This window comes from Miscanthus floridulus, chromosome 17, assembly GCF_019320115.1.
Source record: "Miscanthus floridulus cultivar M001 chromosome 17, ASM1932011v1, whole genome shotgun sequence".
NCBI lineage: Eukaryota > Viridiplantae > Streptophyta > Magnoliopsida > Poales > Poaceae > Miscanthus > Miscanthus floridulus.
In genome coordinates, this window is record NC_089596.1 from 79,659,374 (window position 1) to 79,674,426 (window position 15,053).

At 47.4% G+C, this 15,053-nt stretch overlaps 2 protein-coding genes across 2 annotated transcripts; one reads left to right on the forward strand and one right to left on the reverse strand.

Moving 5' to 3' along the window:
- The first annotated feature begins 744 nt into the window (after nt 1-744).
- Nucleotides 745-10,735, forward strand: LOC136518540 (uncharacterized). Its single transcript, XM_066512213.1, has 3 exons — nt 745-1,102; nt 1,555-1,700; nt 9,856-10,735. The coding sequence occupies exons 1-3, from the start codon at nt 868-870 to the stop codon at nt 10,534-10,536; spliced, it is 1,062 nt and encodes a 353-aa protein (XP_066368310.1). The 5' UTR covers nt 745-867; the 3' UTR covers nt 10,537-10,735.
- Nucleotides 10,736-12,843: 2,108 nt separating this feature from the next.
- Nucleotides 12,844-13,879, reverse strand: LOC136519056 (ethylene-responsive transcription factor RAP2-1-like). Its single transcript, XM_066512730.1, has one exon. It carries the CDS (start codon nt 13,668-13,670, stop codon nt 13,014-13,016), a length of 657 nt encoding a protein of 218 aa, XP_066368827.1. The 5' UTR covers nt 13,671-13,879; the 3' UTR covers nt 12,844-13,013.
- Between the last annotated feature and the right edge of the window lie 1,174 nt (nt 13,880-15,053).

The window sequence follows — 15,053 nt, forward strand, 5'->3', positions numbered from 1 at the left end:
CCGCCACGTCCTCGCGCCCTCCACCACCGAACCTCGTCCTCGTTCCTGCGCTCGTCCTCGCCCCCGCCCCCGCCCCCGCCGGCGCCCACCGCCTCGTCATGGGCGCTAGGGTTCGTCGGAGCTCTAATGCGGTGGCCGCCTTCTTCCCCTCCCCCCTCTCGCGCGGAGCTCTGCCATGGCCATGCTCGCCGGCAATGCTGAGCTCCGAGGTCCGGCCATGGCACCCCCACCCCCACCCCTACCTGGCCCAGCCGCCTTCGCCGCCACCGGGGCCTCGAACTGCCTGGATTTCTTCCCCACCACCTGGTCAGCCCTGCCTCCCCGGGGCCCCTTCCTTCTAAGTCCGACAGAGTTGGCTTCTTCTCCATCTTCGGCGACCTCCTTCTCACTAGAACACTAGCACGACTTCTTCTCCTTCTCTGGGCCGAGCGCAAGCGGGAGGAAGAGAGGCAATGGAGGAAGGAGAAGCACGCGAGGAGAAGGCAAGCGCGAGGAGGGCGATGGATCGTGCGCTCCTCGATGGCGCGACCCGTATTAGAGTTTGCTATCATATTTACCTTCATGACACCTGAATTATAACGAGAATAAAACTCCAACAAAAATCGCGCGGAGAATAGCTGATGTACCTGTCCCACGTCATTGTTGTATTTTGTCTCGAGATATTTTCGAGGACAAGAAAGACGCTTTCCACATTCGCCGAATCCGCCTTCATCGCAACTCGCGACGACCCAGCCATACAATCCATCCATCACTCGCGGACCGACTCGCCTCGAGCGGTTCCAATTCCAACTCCAACTGCACACTCCCCTTTTCCACTCCGTCCCGGCGACCCGACACCCCGGAGCGGCCGAGGCCTCGCTCACCGACATGTGGGCCCTCAACAACGCCAAGGCCGGCGGACCCTGCCTCACGCCGCGGCACCCCGCGCCGCCCTCCCTTGCGTCGCCGTCTACGGCGGCGGCCGGGCGGAGGTTCTGGAGGCGCGGCCCCGTGTGGGCGCCCCTGGTGGCGGTGCGCGCGACGGGGGGCACGAGGAAGGACGGCCCCGGCGGTGGCGAGGCCAGCAGCGGCGAGGAAGCCGATAGCAAGGCGTCGTCTTCCGGTTAGGCCCTTCTCGTGTGCATCTGATGCCTTCGAATCGCTGGGCTATAGGATGTTTGGGCGATTCGCATCGCATGTGCAGTATCCTAGGTCGCAGCCTTTTCGTGGATCCGGTTCGTTACCTGTTGATCGGATGCGATTTGGAGTTGGGGCGCCGTGCTTTTCGTGAGACTGGCGAGACCCAGATACTCAGATGTTGATCTTGCTCCGCACTTAGCTGATATGATTTTGTTGATTGTGAATTGTGATATACTGTGTTTTTACGTTTTGTTGGTATACAAACTACATTAGGCTTATATGATTTAAGTATGTACAGAACATGTGATCAATCCAGCGTGATGGCCACATTAGAAGTGCTTTGGTGTTTTGGTGTACCCTTCCACATAACTACACTGAAGAGCATCAACTAGGACGGCCTTGGTTCTGCTCAATTGATGGTTTTTGTTCATGCAGGGCACGATGATGCATCCACCCCAACCGGGGATACCTCTGCTGGGTTGAACCAACCCCATGACGAGACGAAAACAAGCAAGCCGATTAATGTTTCTAGCAGCAACTACTGGCGAGATGTCAGGGCAAACCTTGTGCGTCGGGAACAGGTGAGCCTGGTCTGTTCTTAGTTACAATCTGTTGTGTTGGTAGATTTTCCCTATGGTTGAAATGGATGTCAAGAGATGCAAATGTATTTTGTTCATGGAGGCATTTATCATTTCAATCCTTGCTATCTGCCTAAAAATTGGTAATAACATGCTGTTCTGAGTATTGCTAGTATCACCAATTGTATTAGTACTCCTACTTGGGTTCATAACTACTGTGCTACTATGGTCCACACTCCATTTAAGCTATAAGTGCATAACATCATTATGGCTTGCATTGGTAAATTGCTCAGGGATATTATACTACTTCAAGTTTCAACAGGGTATTAGCTTGTCATGTACTAGTAGGAAATGGTAGTTGGTCGAGGCAAGCATTTTTGTTAAGCTTAAACTCTAGTGCCCCTGTGCCATCTGGGGCCTGTCTCAGACTGGCGATATAAATGGTCATGCAATTTTTGTTCTTCTTCTTAACACAAAACACAATCTTCTTTTGAAAAAAGAAGTTTCGGCAGGGTGGTCCTAGAATTAGGACTTTCAATGGTGCACCATAGAATGACTATCAAATGAATCATTCTGAATAACCTATCTGGGGGGAAAATAATGTAGACGGGGATCCCGATCTTCCGTCAGGTGATGGTAACTATCGTTGTGGCGGAGAATGACACCGATCCGGTTTCAGATCGAAAGATCGAACCCTGCAATCTTAGCACCACAGCTCATCTGGTTATCAACCGAGTCATGGACCAGGTTGACCTCGCCAAGAAGGCTAATCCCTGCCTGCGCAGCGAAGAACACAAGCAAGAACAAGAAAGAACGCAACCAAATTGCAGATGAATGATTAAACTTACGAAGTTGGGGTCTCACAAATCGATAAACGGCAAAACTGTTCTTGACAGATTAATCTAAGCAAAACCCGAACCCTAATGGAGGGGCGGCGGCTGTTTATGAAGACTCTAGGGTCGTGCAAGACCCCTGGATGCACCCCTAATGGGCCCACACTCGATACATGGTCCAACGGATCAAAAGACGGTGTCGCAACACCCTGGCAGATTCTGGACGTTGACTTGTTTCGACGATTCCCGTTGATTCCGAACAGCTTTTGACGTGAAACCACTTGGATTGGCTTCCTTATCAAATTAGCTTTCCATCCATATGTGGATCATCGAAAACGGAGTCCGGATGCGTCCTAGGTGATCAGTTTAAGGCAGACTGGTCCTGGAGGCCGAGGCAGACTCGAATTCTTGTTGGACTGGGCCTCCGACTTGTGTTGGACGTCCTTGCTGGTCATCGTCATCTCCACCACTTCCTTGAAGTCCTTAATGACCCTCTCCAATGTTCCTAAGCAAGATAACATCATTAGGTAGTAGTCTATTCTCAAAAGTATGAAAAGTATCGCTTAAGAACGAGCTCACCTCTAACTTGAGTTGTCGCTATCGAGCCCGGTTTATTGGACCTTGCATGACGATTGGTGGATCAGCGGGTACCTCTGAAGAAGTGATGTCCTCATCATCCTCCCCCTCTTGAATTGGAGTCGTCCTCGACTCAAGCTCATCTTCTTCTCCCAAATAAGCTTTCAAATCTGCAATGTTAAATGTGGGACTAACCCCAAACTCGGGTGGCAACTCAAGTTTGTATGCATTATCATTTATTTTCTCAATAATCTTATAAGGATCAGCTGCTCTTGGCATTAATTTAGACTTACGCAGCTCAGGAAATCTATCTTTTCTCAAATGTAACCAAACCAAATCACCCGATTCAAGTTTAATCTCTTTTCTACCTTTACTACCAGCAATTCTATACTTTTCATTCATTCTTTCAATATTTGCTTTAGTTGTTTCGTGCAACTTATGAATAAAATCAGCACGCTCTCTAGCATCACTATGTGTTCTCTTAGTGGTAGGTAAAGGCAAAAGATCAATAGGAGCACGGGGGTTAAAACTATATACTACCTGAAAATGACTTACCTTGGTGGTGGAATATTCCGCCCTATTATATGCAAACTCCATATGCGACAAACACTCTTCCCACATCTTCAAATTGCGCTTCAAAATGGCTCTCAACATGGTGGACAATGTTCGATTAACAACCTCAGTTTGCCCATCAGTTTGGGGATGACATGTTGTAGAAAACAGCAGCTTGATCCCCAATTTATTCCACAATGTACGCAAAAAAATGACTCAAGAATTTTGCATCGCGATCTGAAACAATAGTAGAAGGCATACCAAGCAAGCGAACGATTTCTTGAAAGAAAAGGTCAGCAATATGAATAACATCGTCGCTCTTATGACAAGGAATAAAATATGCCATCTTAGAAAAACGATCAACCACCACAAAAATACTATCCCTCCCCCTCTTAGTCCTTAGCAAACCCAACATAAAATCTATAGATATATCAGCTCAAGGAGTAGAAGGAACAGGAAGAGGTATATACAAACCATGTGGGTTCAACCGCGACTTAGTTTTTTGACATGTGGCACACCGAGCCACGTACCGCTCTACATCTCGCCTTATCATTGGTCAAAAGAAGTGTGTGGACAACACCTCCTCCGTCTTTTTGGCACCAAAATGTCCCATCAATCCGTCTTCATGTGCCTCCTGCAACAACAAAAGACGAACGAAACCAACTAGAATGCATAGGCGGTTAGCTCTAAACAAAAACCCATCATTGATCATAAACTTAATCCATGTACGTCCCTCTCTACAATTAAGCAACACATCCTTAAAGTCAGGATCAAGCGCATATTGTTCTTTTATTAATTGAAGACCAAAAATCCGGCAATCAAGTTGGGACAGCAATGTATATCTTAAGGTTGCCAAATAAACATGTATCACGTAAAGCATTAAAAACAGCACGTAAGTGATCCATATGTTCATTAAAAGACTTGCTGTAAATCAATATATCATCAAAGTAAACTACCACAAAATGTCCAATAAAAGCTCTTAAAACCTCATTCATTAAACGCATGAAAGTGCTAGGTGCATTTGTCAAACTAAAAGGCATTACTAACCACTCCTACAACCCGAATTTGGTTTTAAACGCGGTTTTCCATTCATCTCCAAGTTTCATTCTAATTTGGTGGTAACCACTTCGCAAGTCAATCTTAGTGAAAATTATAGAACCACATAACTCATCAAGCATGTTGTCTAGCCTATGAATAGGATGACGATACCGAATAGTAATATTATTGATGGTTCTACAATTAACACACATACGCCAACTTTCATCTTTCTTAGGAACCAAAACTACAGTAACGGCACAAGGACTAAGGCTTTCACATACATATCCGCGGTCCAAAAGGTTTTGGACTTGTCGCTGAATTTCCTTAGTCTCTTTAGGATTGGTTCGAAAAGCAGCACGGTTGGGCAAGGTTGCTCCCGGAATCAAATCGATTTGATGCTCTATCCCTCTCATAGGTGGCAGCCCCGGAGGTATCTCAGCTGGAAAAATGTCCTCATACTCCTGTAAAAGGTTAGTGACAGCAGGAGGTATCGAGTTAACAATATTATCAAACGAAAACATAGCTCGTTTACATACCAAAGCATAGCAAATATCATCAGAAATTTTAGCAAAATCACATTTTGTTGTAAGCATAACACCACCCTTCAATTTAATCCCCTCAACCTTAGAAATAGATGTAGACTTATTCTTTTTAGGTGGGAAAATAGAATTAGCAACTTGCTGATTTTCAGATTGAACATCATTCAAACTAGCATCGCGTTCTCTATCAGCTTATACAATTTGAGCAGGGGTCAAAGGCACCAAAGTAATTTTCTTTTCTTTATGCACAAAAGTGTATTTATTACTTCTACCATAGTGTGTAGCATCATTATCATGTTCCCAAGGACGACCCAATGAGAGTGAACAAGCTTGCATAGGTACCACATCACAATCAACAGAATCAGTATAAGAACTAATGAAAAATAAAACTCTGTAAGTTTGTGTTACCTTTGTTTTACCAGAATCATTTAGCCACTGAATATGGTATGGACGTGGGTGTGGGTGTTTGGTCAAGCCAAGCTTCTTGACCAAATCAGAACTCACCAAATTGTTGCAGCTACCCCATCAATAATGACACGTGCTCGACGGTCGTTGAAGACAAAGGAAATCTAGAACAAGTTATGGCGTTGTAGCTTCTTAGGTTGCTGTACTTGTGAGCTGAGCACCCGTTGTACAATGATGCTCCTATAGGACGTCGTGGCCTCGTCACCAAGGACTTCACCGTCGTCCTCATCTGTATCTTGATCTTCTTCATCCTCAATGTCAGAGGTGCTGATGTAACCATCTTCTGTAGCAATATATGCCCGCTGACTTGGGCAGTTCTTCTGCACATGGCCAATGCCATGTCAGCGGTGGCACTGAATACCCGAAGTGCGTTCCGTCGATGCAACGGATGAGAAACTCTTGGTAGGCATCTGCAAAGAATTTTTACCTGAATCTGTAGGTCGTGCGGGAGGTGCCTTAGGTGTAGCGGAAACTTCAGAGACTGTTGGTCGCTTGCTTGCTGGTGGAGGTGCCCGAAAAGTGGTTGGCTTGGTCAGCCCCGAAGATGGTGCCGAGCGTGGCGTGTATGTGCTGGTGCTGACCTTGCTCTTGCCCTGCTGTTCACGCCCCTGCAATTCCTTTTCTGCAAGCATAGCAAACTGAAACAACTGGTTGACAGTGTTAAATTCTTTATAATCAACAATGTTCTGAATATCACGCCTCAAACCCGAATAAAAACGACAAATGGCATCTTCGTTTCTCTCCACAACACTACAACGCATCAATCCCTTTTGGAGCTCACCATAGTAATCTTGTACAGATTTATCTCCTTGTTCTAAACGCATCAATTTCTTACGTAAGTCTCTATGATAAGAAGGAGAAACAAAACAATCACGCATAGCTACCTTAAGTTCTTCCCATGTACCAGGTAGAGCATCCTGTGCAGCTAGCCTATTCCACCAAATAATGGCAAAATCCTTAAACTTACTAGTAGCTTGACAAACTCTATGATGCTCAGGCACAAGGTGGACTCTAAATTTTTGTTCTACTGTCATCTCCCAATCAAGATATCCCTCAGCATCGTAATGACCCGAAAAAGATGGTATTGTGAACTTAACTTAGCATAAGGATCATCGAGTACATGGTGATTATTACCTTGACGGTGGTGGTGGACACCACCCATACCTGTCGTGTTGCGGCGAAGACGTTATCGTAATCTCTCTTGTCGGAAGGCTGCTCGATCCATGTTTCCAGCGACATCATGCACCGTGTCTTCTGGCAAGAGACCATCGGTGTTGCTGCCGGAGACGTCATTGTTGATGACCGCCACCAATGTTTTCAACTCAGTAACCTTGTCGGTTAGTGTGGAAATTCGTTTGTCCAACCTTTCCATGTTGTCAATGTTGAGTTCAATGAGTGCGTCAGTGACGGTCTTCCTGACGGCCTCATTCATCCTTTTTTGGGCATCCTCTACAATAGCTTGTAGTTGCTCTTGGCTGACACACTCGTTGAAACCTTTAGGATTGTTATCTTCAGTCTGATCACCTCCTGCCATTGTAAACACAAAAACAGGAACAAACGGTGAAAATTATCCCTACCAAATGACTACGTGGTTGTAGTGGTATCACTTTTCACAGCAAATGGAAGTGTCTTACCAAGCTCTTACAAAGTTCTTACCAACACAAGTAGTGGACGGTATAACCGGCGGCTGGTTCGTGATACCTGTGAGGTAGTGGTACCTGTGAGGTAGTGGTACCGAGATTGCAAGACCCTTTTTCTGTACTGATCTAAAGAATTTGTGGAGCTTGAAAGACAAACAAAGAGTAATATGTATATCTGGCACACAAGTCAGTAACAGAAAGTAATACTGAATTATAGTTCAAAGTATTTGTTCTCATTGGTGGTCTAAAATGCTCCAAGTACCAGGTGTGTAACAAACAAGCAAGTATGGTGGATAGCAAGGTGACAGGTGTGAAAAACAAGTATAGTGGATGAAAACAGGAACACAAACAAGGAACTAGACAACTCACTTTAACACAACTCACTTTGGTCTTCTCTATGTGCTCCTCTAAATATTGTTCCTCTTTTGCCTCTCTTTTTTTCTTTTTTTTTTGCTGTTGTTGTTTTTTTGGGAAATTTTGACTTTTTTTTAATATTTTTTTCTTTACTTAGGAGCACAAAAGAAGTAACCACAGAAAATATGAGCTAAAACAAGTGAAAGACGTGGCCTGTGGAATTTTCAGAAAACTGGATCAAAATCGACAAAAGCCTTGTGACCACGAAAAGAGGATCTTGTGACCACTTTTTGACCAATCTAAAAATCTCCGACCCCGACAAAGCGGGGATGGACGGATCCGAAATTTTTTTCTGATCGATTTGCATATATGGAACGTCGAAAACGGAGTTCGTATGCGAAAACTAGACTAGTTTTAAGAATTGGCTCCGAATTAGAGGACAAAACGAGAACAATGTGTGCAAAATTGGTCACAACAGCAAAGATTTGATGGAAACGATAGGGAAAAACACGAACTGGACTCTAACACGACCTAACCAGCAACAAGACCTTGACCAGGACACAAACTCAACACGACGGACTCTGAAACTGAAATATGCAAAGGCTATGGCGCGGAAGGTTATAGGACAGGAAAAACGAGTATGGCACTGGACTATGGGACAAATGCGAAACACTCAAAACTGGGGAATAAAAGTGAACCTGACGGTATACCTTAGCTCTGATTACCACTTAATGTAGATGGGGATCCCGATCTTCCGTCAGGTGATGGTAACTATCGTTGTGGTGGAGAATGACACACCGATCCGGCTTCAGATCGAAAGATCGAACCCTGCAATCTTAGCACCACAGCTTCTCTGGTTATCAACCGAGTCACGGACCAGGTTGACCTCGCCAAGAAGGCTAATCCCTGTCTGCCCAACGAAGAACACAAGCAAGAACAACGAAGAACGTAACCAAATTGTAGATGAATGATTAAACTCACGAAGTTGGGGTCTTACAAACCGATAAACGGCGAAACTGTTCTTCACAGATTAATCTAAACAAAACCCGAACCCTAATGGAGGGGCGGCGGCTGTTTATGAAGACTCTAGGGTCGTGCAAGACCCCTGGACGCGCCCCTAATGGGCCCAAACTCGATACATGGTCCAACGGACCAAAAGACGGTGTCGCAACACCCTGGCAGATTCTGGACGCTGACTTGTTTCGACGATTCCCGTTGATTCCGAACAGCTTTTAACGTGAAACCACTTGGATTGGCTTCCTTATCAAATTAGCTTTCCATCCATATATGGATCATCGAAAACGGAGTTCGGATGCGTCCTGGGTGACCAGTTTAAGCCAGACTGGTCCTGGAGGCCGAGGCAGACTCGAATTCTTGTTGGACTGGGCCTCCGACTTGTGTTGGACGTCCTTGCTGATCATCATCACCTCCACCACTTCCTCTATGTCCTTTATGACCCTCTCCAATGTTTCTAAGCAAGATAACATCATTAGGTAGTAGTTTATTCTTAAAAGTATGAAAAGTAACGCTTAAGAACGAGCTCACCTCTAAATTGAGTTGTCGCTTTCGAGCCCGGGTCATTGGACCTTGCATGACGGTTGGAGGATCAGCGGGTACCTCTGAAGAAGTGATGTCCTCATCAGAAAAGGAGCACTAACAGTGGATTTTCCATTCTTGAAAAAATTGCTGCTATATCATTATTCATTATATCAAGGCTGTACCAAGCCATTGGTTTGCATCCCATTAGATTTATTTGTATGTTGTTGTCGGTTACTCCCTCTGTCGCTTTTAATCTGTCGTTCTCACTTCCCGAGAAGTAAAACATACTTAACTTTTACTAAATATATAAAAGAAAATATTAATATTTATAGTACATAATTAGTACCATTAGATAGATCGTTGAATCTATTTTCATAATAAATTTATTTGGAGATACAAAAGTTGCTAATATTTTCTTTAAATGTAGTCAAACTTGAGAAATTTTGTCTAGCACGAATCCCACGGCGACACTTTAATAGGGACGGAGGGAGTGGTTTTCATTGTTTAATAAAATTGTTGTTGTAGAGAATTTCCATTCTTTGCAGCAAGCCAATTGTCACCAACTGGTCAGCACAGCCCTATACCTTCTTGTTTTTCATATCTGCTTCTGTCTTTGAATCAGGAGCTATTAGTGGATCCAAGTACTCCCACAGAGTCAAAGGCCTCCTCAGGTGATCCATTACAGCTCCCTCAAAAGTGGGCTCATGCTATTACAATGCCAGAGGCAGGATGTGTTTTGGTTGCTACTGAAGCGCTTGATGACGATAGCATCTTTGAAAGAACCGTCATCTTCATCCTTAGACTTGGTTCAAGGGGTACATTTGATGGCCCGTTCGGAGTTATCCTGAATCGTCCACTTTACACAAAGATCAAGCACGTGAATCCAACGTTCCAAGACCAGGCAACCCCTTTCGGTGATTCCCCGCTCTTCTTCGGAGGCCCTGTCGACATGAGCATGTTCCTGGTGAGGACCGACGACAGCTCGCGTCTCAAGGGGTTTGAAGAAGTCATACCAGGCATCTGCTACGGCTTCCGGACTGACCTTGAGAAGGCCGCCGTTCTGATGAAAAGCGGTGCGATCAGGACCCAGGACCTGAGGTTCTACGTCGGGCACGCTGCCTGGGACTATGAGCAGCTGTTGGGTGAGATCAGGGCGGGATACTGGGCTGTCGCATCTTGCAGCGCGGAGCTGATCAGCGATGCCTTGACAGGCGATCCTTCTTGCCTCTGGACCGAGATACTGCAGCTGATGGGAGGCCAGTACTCTGATCTCAGCGAGAAACCGAAGCAGGACAGCTCTTAGGTATTTTGCTCATTTGAGATGTAATAATTTGTTGTGGTCAGGTCAGGTCTGTACATAATTGGAATAGGGTGACTCGCTTGACCCCTAGCTTCATGTAGCAACTGTTATGCGTTGATTATACTGAAATAGGCTCTATATAATGGCTGCCTGCCTATGGATTTCAGCAATTGCTGAATATGAAGATAGCGCTTTTGATGAATCACACATGACACATCATAAGGGTTTCTGTATTGAACTATGCAAAGTGCATTCGCTGCATTTCATAATACTTGTGCATCAAGGCCATATTAGTACACATGTGTTCTATATATAATATGTTCCCCGGCTTTACTGGCGTGAACATATTGGTCTTTTGGAGAATACCATTTTGACAGCTACGTGTTGCAGCATATAGTCATTTCTCACTAAATCTGTCATTACTCATTAGGTATGTTCATGCAGCATGCCAATTCACTCTTTTCTTTTTTGCATCAAGGGTTGAACAGAATCTGCAGAGTTGAGGAGTGTACGCTATAGTAGTGCGTGGGTAGGCATAGGTGCCTCCAAACTCCAAAGCAATCTTGGATGCTGTTGAATGATGAATCTACTGCGACTGCCGACTGGCGGTACCCACCCGCTGAAACTTGAAAGTTGCTAGCTCCTGCCTCCTGGTTGAATTGAAAGTGAAACCGGTCAAGGCTGCCGAACCCATGGATTCTGGAACATTCTTGATTCTTCTACTCCGTCAAACGGAAGAAGTGGCGTCTTCTGGCGGCTAGCTATTATTACTAGTAGTAGAACAGGAGAGGAGTGCAGGACCAGAGATTCCACCGAGTTCAAAAGGCAAGTGATGATCGGAACCTAGTCGTCCCAAAAACCTTCCGCATCTGATTCACGGACTTGCCACTTGCCCATTCCTGATGACGAGCGGCGACCGGGCCATCATCAGAATAAAAAATAACAAAGTATAGGAGCGACGACCAAAATTGTCGAGCTGAGCGGCTGACCGCCGGCGACGGCGAACAAGATTCACGTCCATCGGTACATACTCGTAATTGGAATAGGCTGATTCGCATGTTACTCCAGTTTGACGTGGCAACTGTTATGCAATGGTTGGCTGCTTGTGGATGTCAGCAATTGCCGAATGTGAAATACTAGCATTTGGATTAAATTAAACAGCGCGTTCCCTGCATTCCAGAATTCGTGCGTCAAGGAATGCGTCACCGAAATTCAGAGCTGTATTGTCCATTTGTCCAAGGCAGCGTTGGGATGTTGGATGCTGTTGCATCTCCTGAGTCCTGTGTCTGTGTGTGGTAGCCGGTTTCTCCTGGAGCACGCGGACCGGAGTTATAGATGTCAACGCGGCCCCGTTCCTCGAATCCCTACGGCGAATTCACCCATTAGGGGACGGGGATGATATAAATTCTACCCCCACGGGGATTGAACGGGGCTGAAGTTATCCCCGTCAGAGATCACGGGGGCGGGAATGGTATGCAAGGCCCCGTCCCCGCTCCCCGCGGGGACCCGATTCCAAAGGTCCATATACTGGCAATGCCCAATACCTGTGATATATAAGCAATGTTACAACCCTAGCTTCTGTCGAAACGATCAACGGAAACGCGAAACGAAAGTTACATTTCATAGTCCCGTTATATCACTTATGGTTTTAAACCAATTTTTATTAAGCGAAAATGATATAGAACATATATATGCTACTTAATTAAAGTTTAAAGTACAAACTTTGTAGATGACGATGAAATACCTACGGCCCATAGAGATCTCCACGGGGACTAATTTCCTACGGAAATGGGGATGGGGAGAAAGTCTTCCCCGTGGCACTTGACAGGGATGTGGAATTTTCTTCCCGACGGGGACAGGCATGGGGAGGCACTCCCCAACCCGGAAATTCCCCGTTGACATCTAGAGACCGGACCCATGGGTCTGCCTGTCGAATCGAACATTCCACTCCACCGAGCTCAGAATCATCGCGCTGCCTTTTTGGACGGTCCGAGAGAGCCCACTACTACTACTCAAAGAAAGCCTCCTTCTGCCTTCTGATTCATGAACGAACTCGGGCATTACAGATGCATGAGATGACCCGCGTCGACCGAGCCGTAGCCATCTGAACAAGGTAAGAGCGACCGAGCTGAGCGGAAGTATGACGCCTGCTACTACAGGCGCTGTGGAGTGGACCTCACCTAGTCCCGCACGTGCGCATGGACGGGACGGCGCACCGAAACGTGAGCAGTCAGCCTCCGACTCCAAGCGCCACAGGCCACGTCCCTCTTCCTCTTCGAGTCAAGGAGTCAAATTGCAAGCCGTCATCTATCCAGAACCTTCTGTTACAGTTACAGTAGCCTTTGTATTTGGTGGAATTCTTCTTTGTTTGAAAAGACATATTCGATAACTTTTAAATAGTAATAATAATAGGAATCTTGCTTCCTATAAATCCCACCGAAATGGTACATGTAATCTTCATCTATACTGCCTAATAATAATCAAATCAAGATCTCTATGTCGTCTACGCTAATATCCCCATAAACAAGCGGCTGCTCACTGCCGGCGCTGGAGGAGGTTCTGCTGGCGCTCGCGCTCGCGCTCGCGCTCGGCGTGGACCAATACGCACTACTGGTGCTGCTGCTAGCACCGTCGCTATACGGCGGCGGCGCGCACGCTGCTGCGCCTTGCACCGTCGCGCCACCGCCCCCCTGCGCGACGCCGCCAATGCCAAAAGCGAACGCGGCGGGCTGGACGGGAGTCGGCTGCGCGGCGAGAGCCGCCGCCCGCGCGTCGACGATCTGCGCGTCGGCGGCCATGCCTGCGTCGGACGCGACGCGCTGCACGGAGCGCGGCGACAGCAGCGGCGCGCGCGCGTGCCCGCCGTAGGCGGCGTAGTAGCAGGCGGCGCGGTCGGGGAAGTTGAGGTGGCATTGCGCCGGCCGGCCGCCGCGGAGGAGGCACGCGGCGGCGTCGTGCGCGACGGCGGCGGCCTCCGGTGCGGCGTAGGAGCCCAGCCATAGGCGCTCCCGCGTGCCGGGCACCCGGATCTCCGACACCCACTTGCCCCACGCCCGCCGCCGCACGCCCCTGTACCGGCACCGGTGCCGCTCCGCACCTCTCCCGGTCCCGGCGCCGCCGCTCGCCGCGCGGCCCATCGTCGACCGACCGACCGACCGGACAGGAGCTGGGCTGGGCTGGGCGGCGGCAGCCGTGTCTGTCTGTCCTCGATCGCCTTGGCGGGGCGCTCCCTCGATCTATCTCGGTCGGCTGAGGCGGTTGGTTATGCTGGTGGCTTGTGGCCGTTTGGGATGGAGCACACGACGACACGAGCGACGTGAGCGTATTTATAAGGTGTGATGAGATGAGGAGAAGCATATCAAGTCAGCGCGGGCGGGGCGTTGACATGTTCGGCGTGAGTAAAATACGGGCGGATTGACCTCAACTTCATTCTCCGGGTCCGGGTGGATAATAAAATAACGATGAGGCACGGGTAAACCATGCACGTGAGGGCACTACCGCGCTGGCCAAGTCAGACGAGAACGAGACGATAGCTTTTGGTTCTGAGATGGATGGATGGATCGTGGTGGTCATGGTCGTGGTCGAAACGGGGTTGGTTAGTGCCATGATCTTTTGTTCCGCGACGGTGACGGCCGGGTCTCGTCTCTGATTCGTGGGCCCATGCACGGTCAAAGTTTCCACTGGTCGGTCAGAGCTCAGCTCTGCACGACAGCACCCTCGTGCCGTTTCCCGTGGTGGTGAATGGTCCCTGCCCCGAAAACCTTCTTGCCCCTTGCTTTTGCTCTGCGGTGTGCCTGCCCGAGCGCCAAAGGACGGGGAAGCGTGCATCGTAGTCACTCACCTCTGCGGTCTCACAGCGACAGCCGACAGCAGCCGTGCTAGCGCAAGCGCTTACGCAATCTGCGCGTGCTACCTCTCTGATCTCTCATGTGCGGTTTACGTTTACCGGGCGTATCTTATGTGGCGGCTAAACTGAGACTGAAGGTGGTGACTAGTGAACATCACTGTTGGATGCTTCTAGTACAAGTTCTAGACTGTGGGCTTAATTACTAGAAGGTAGTTGACGCCATATCATTAATCTACGCGCATCTCTAGGCCTTATTTAGTTCGCGGTTATGAATCAGTATTTGGCACTGTAGCACTTTCGTTGGTATTTGATAATTATTGTCCAATCATAGCCTAACTAGGCTCAAAAGATTCGTCTCGTAATTTACAATCAAACTGTGTAATTAGTTATTTTTTTATCTACATTTAATACTCCATGCATGTGTCCAAAGATTTGATGTGATGGAGAGAGAGTGAAAAAACTTGCAATCTAAACAAGGCCCTAGTTCTTCGGTTTCAGTCGACTCGGAATGGACAAGGTTTTAGCGGACTCTATTAACAAGGAGGGTGTTGACAACAACAAAAAAAAATGGTTAAAATGTATAAAGGACTTCATCACAATGTTTCCGGTGACAGGGCGATTAAGAAAAGTATTTGGATCATTATATTTGGAGCTCAGACGAAGAAAAGAATGT

Coding starts and splice junctions, on each gene's coding strand:
- LOC136519056 (XM_066512730.1), bottom strand. CDS start 13,670: ATGGGCCGCGCGGCGAGCGGCGGCGCCGGGACCGGGAGAGGTGCGGAG.
- LOC136518540 (XM_066512213.1), top strand. CDS start 868: ATGTGGGCCCTCAACAACGCCAAGGCCGGCGGACCCTGCCTCACGCCG. Junction 1,103..1,554: donor TAGCAAGGCGTCGTCTTCCG/GTTAGGCCCTTC, acceptor TTGTTCATGCAG/GGCACGATGATGCATCCACC. Junction 1,701..9,855: donor ACCTTGTGCGTCGGGAACAG/GTGAGCCTGGTC, acceptor TCTTTGAATCAG/GAGCTATTAGTGGATCCAAG.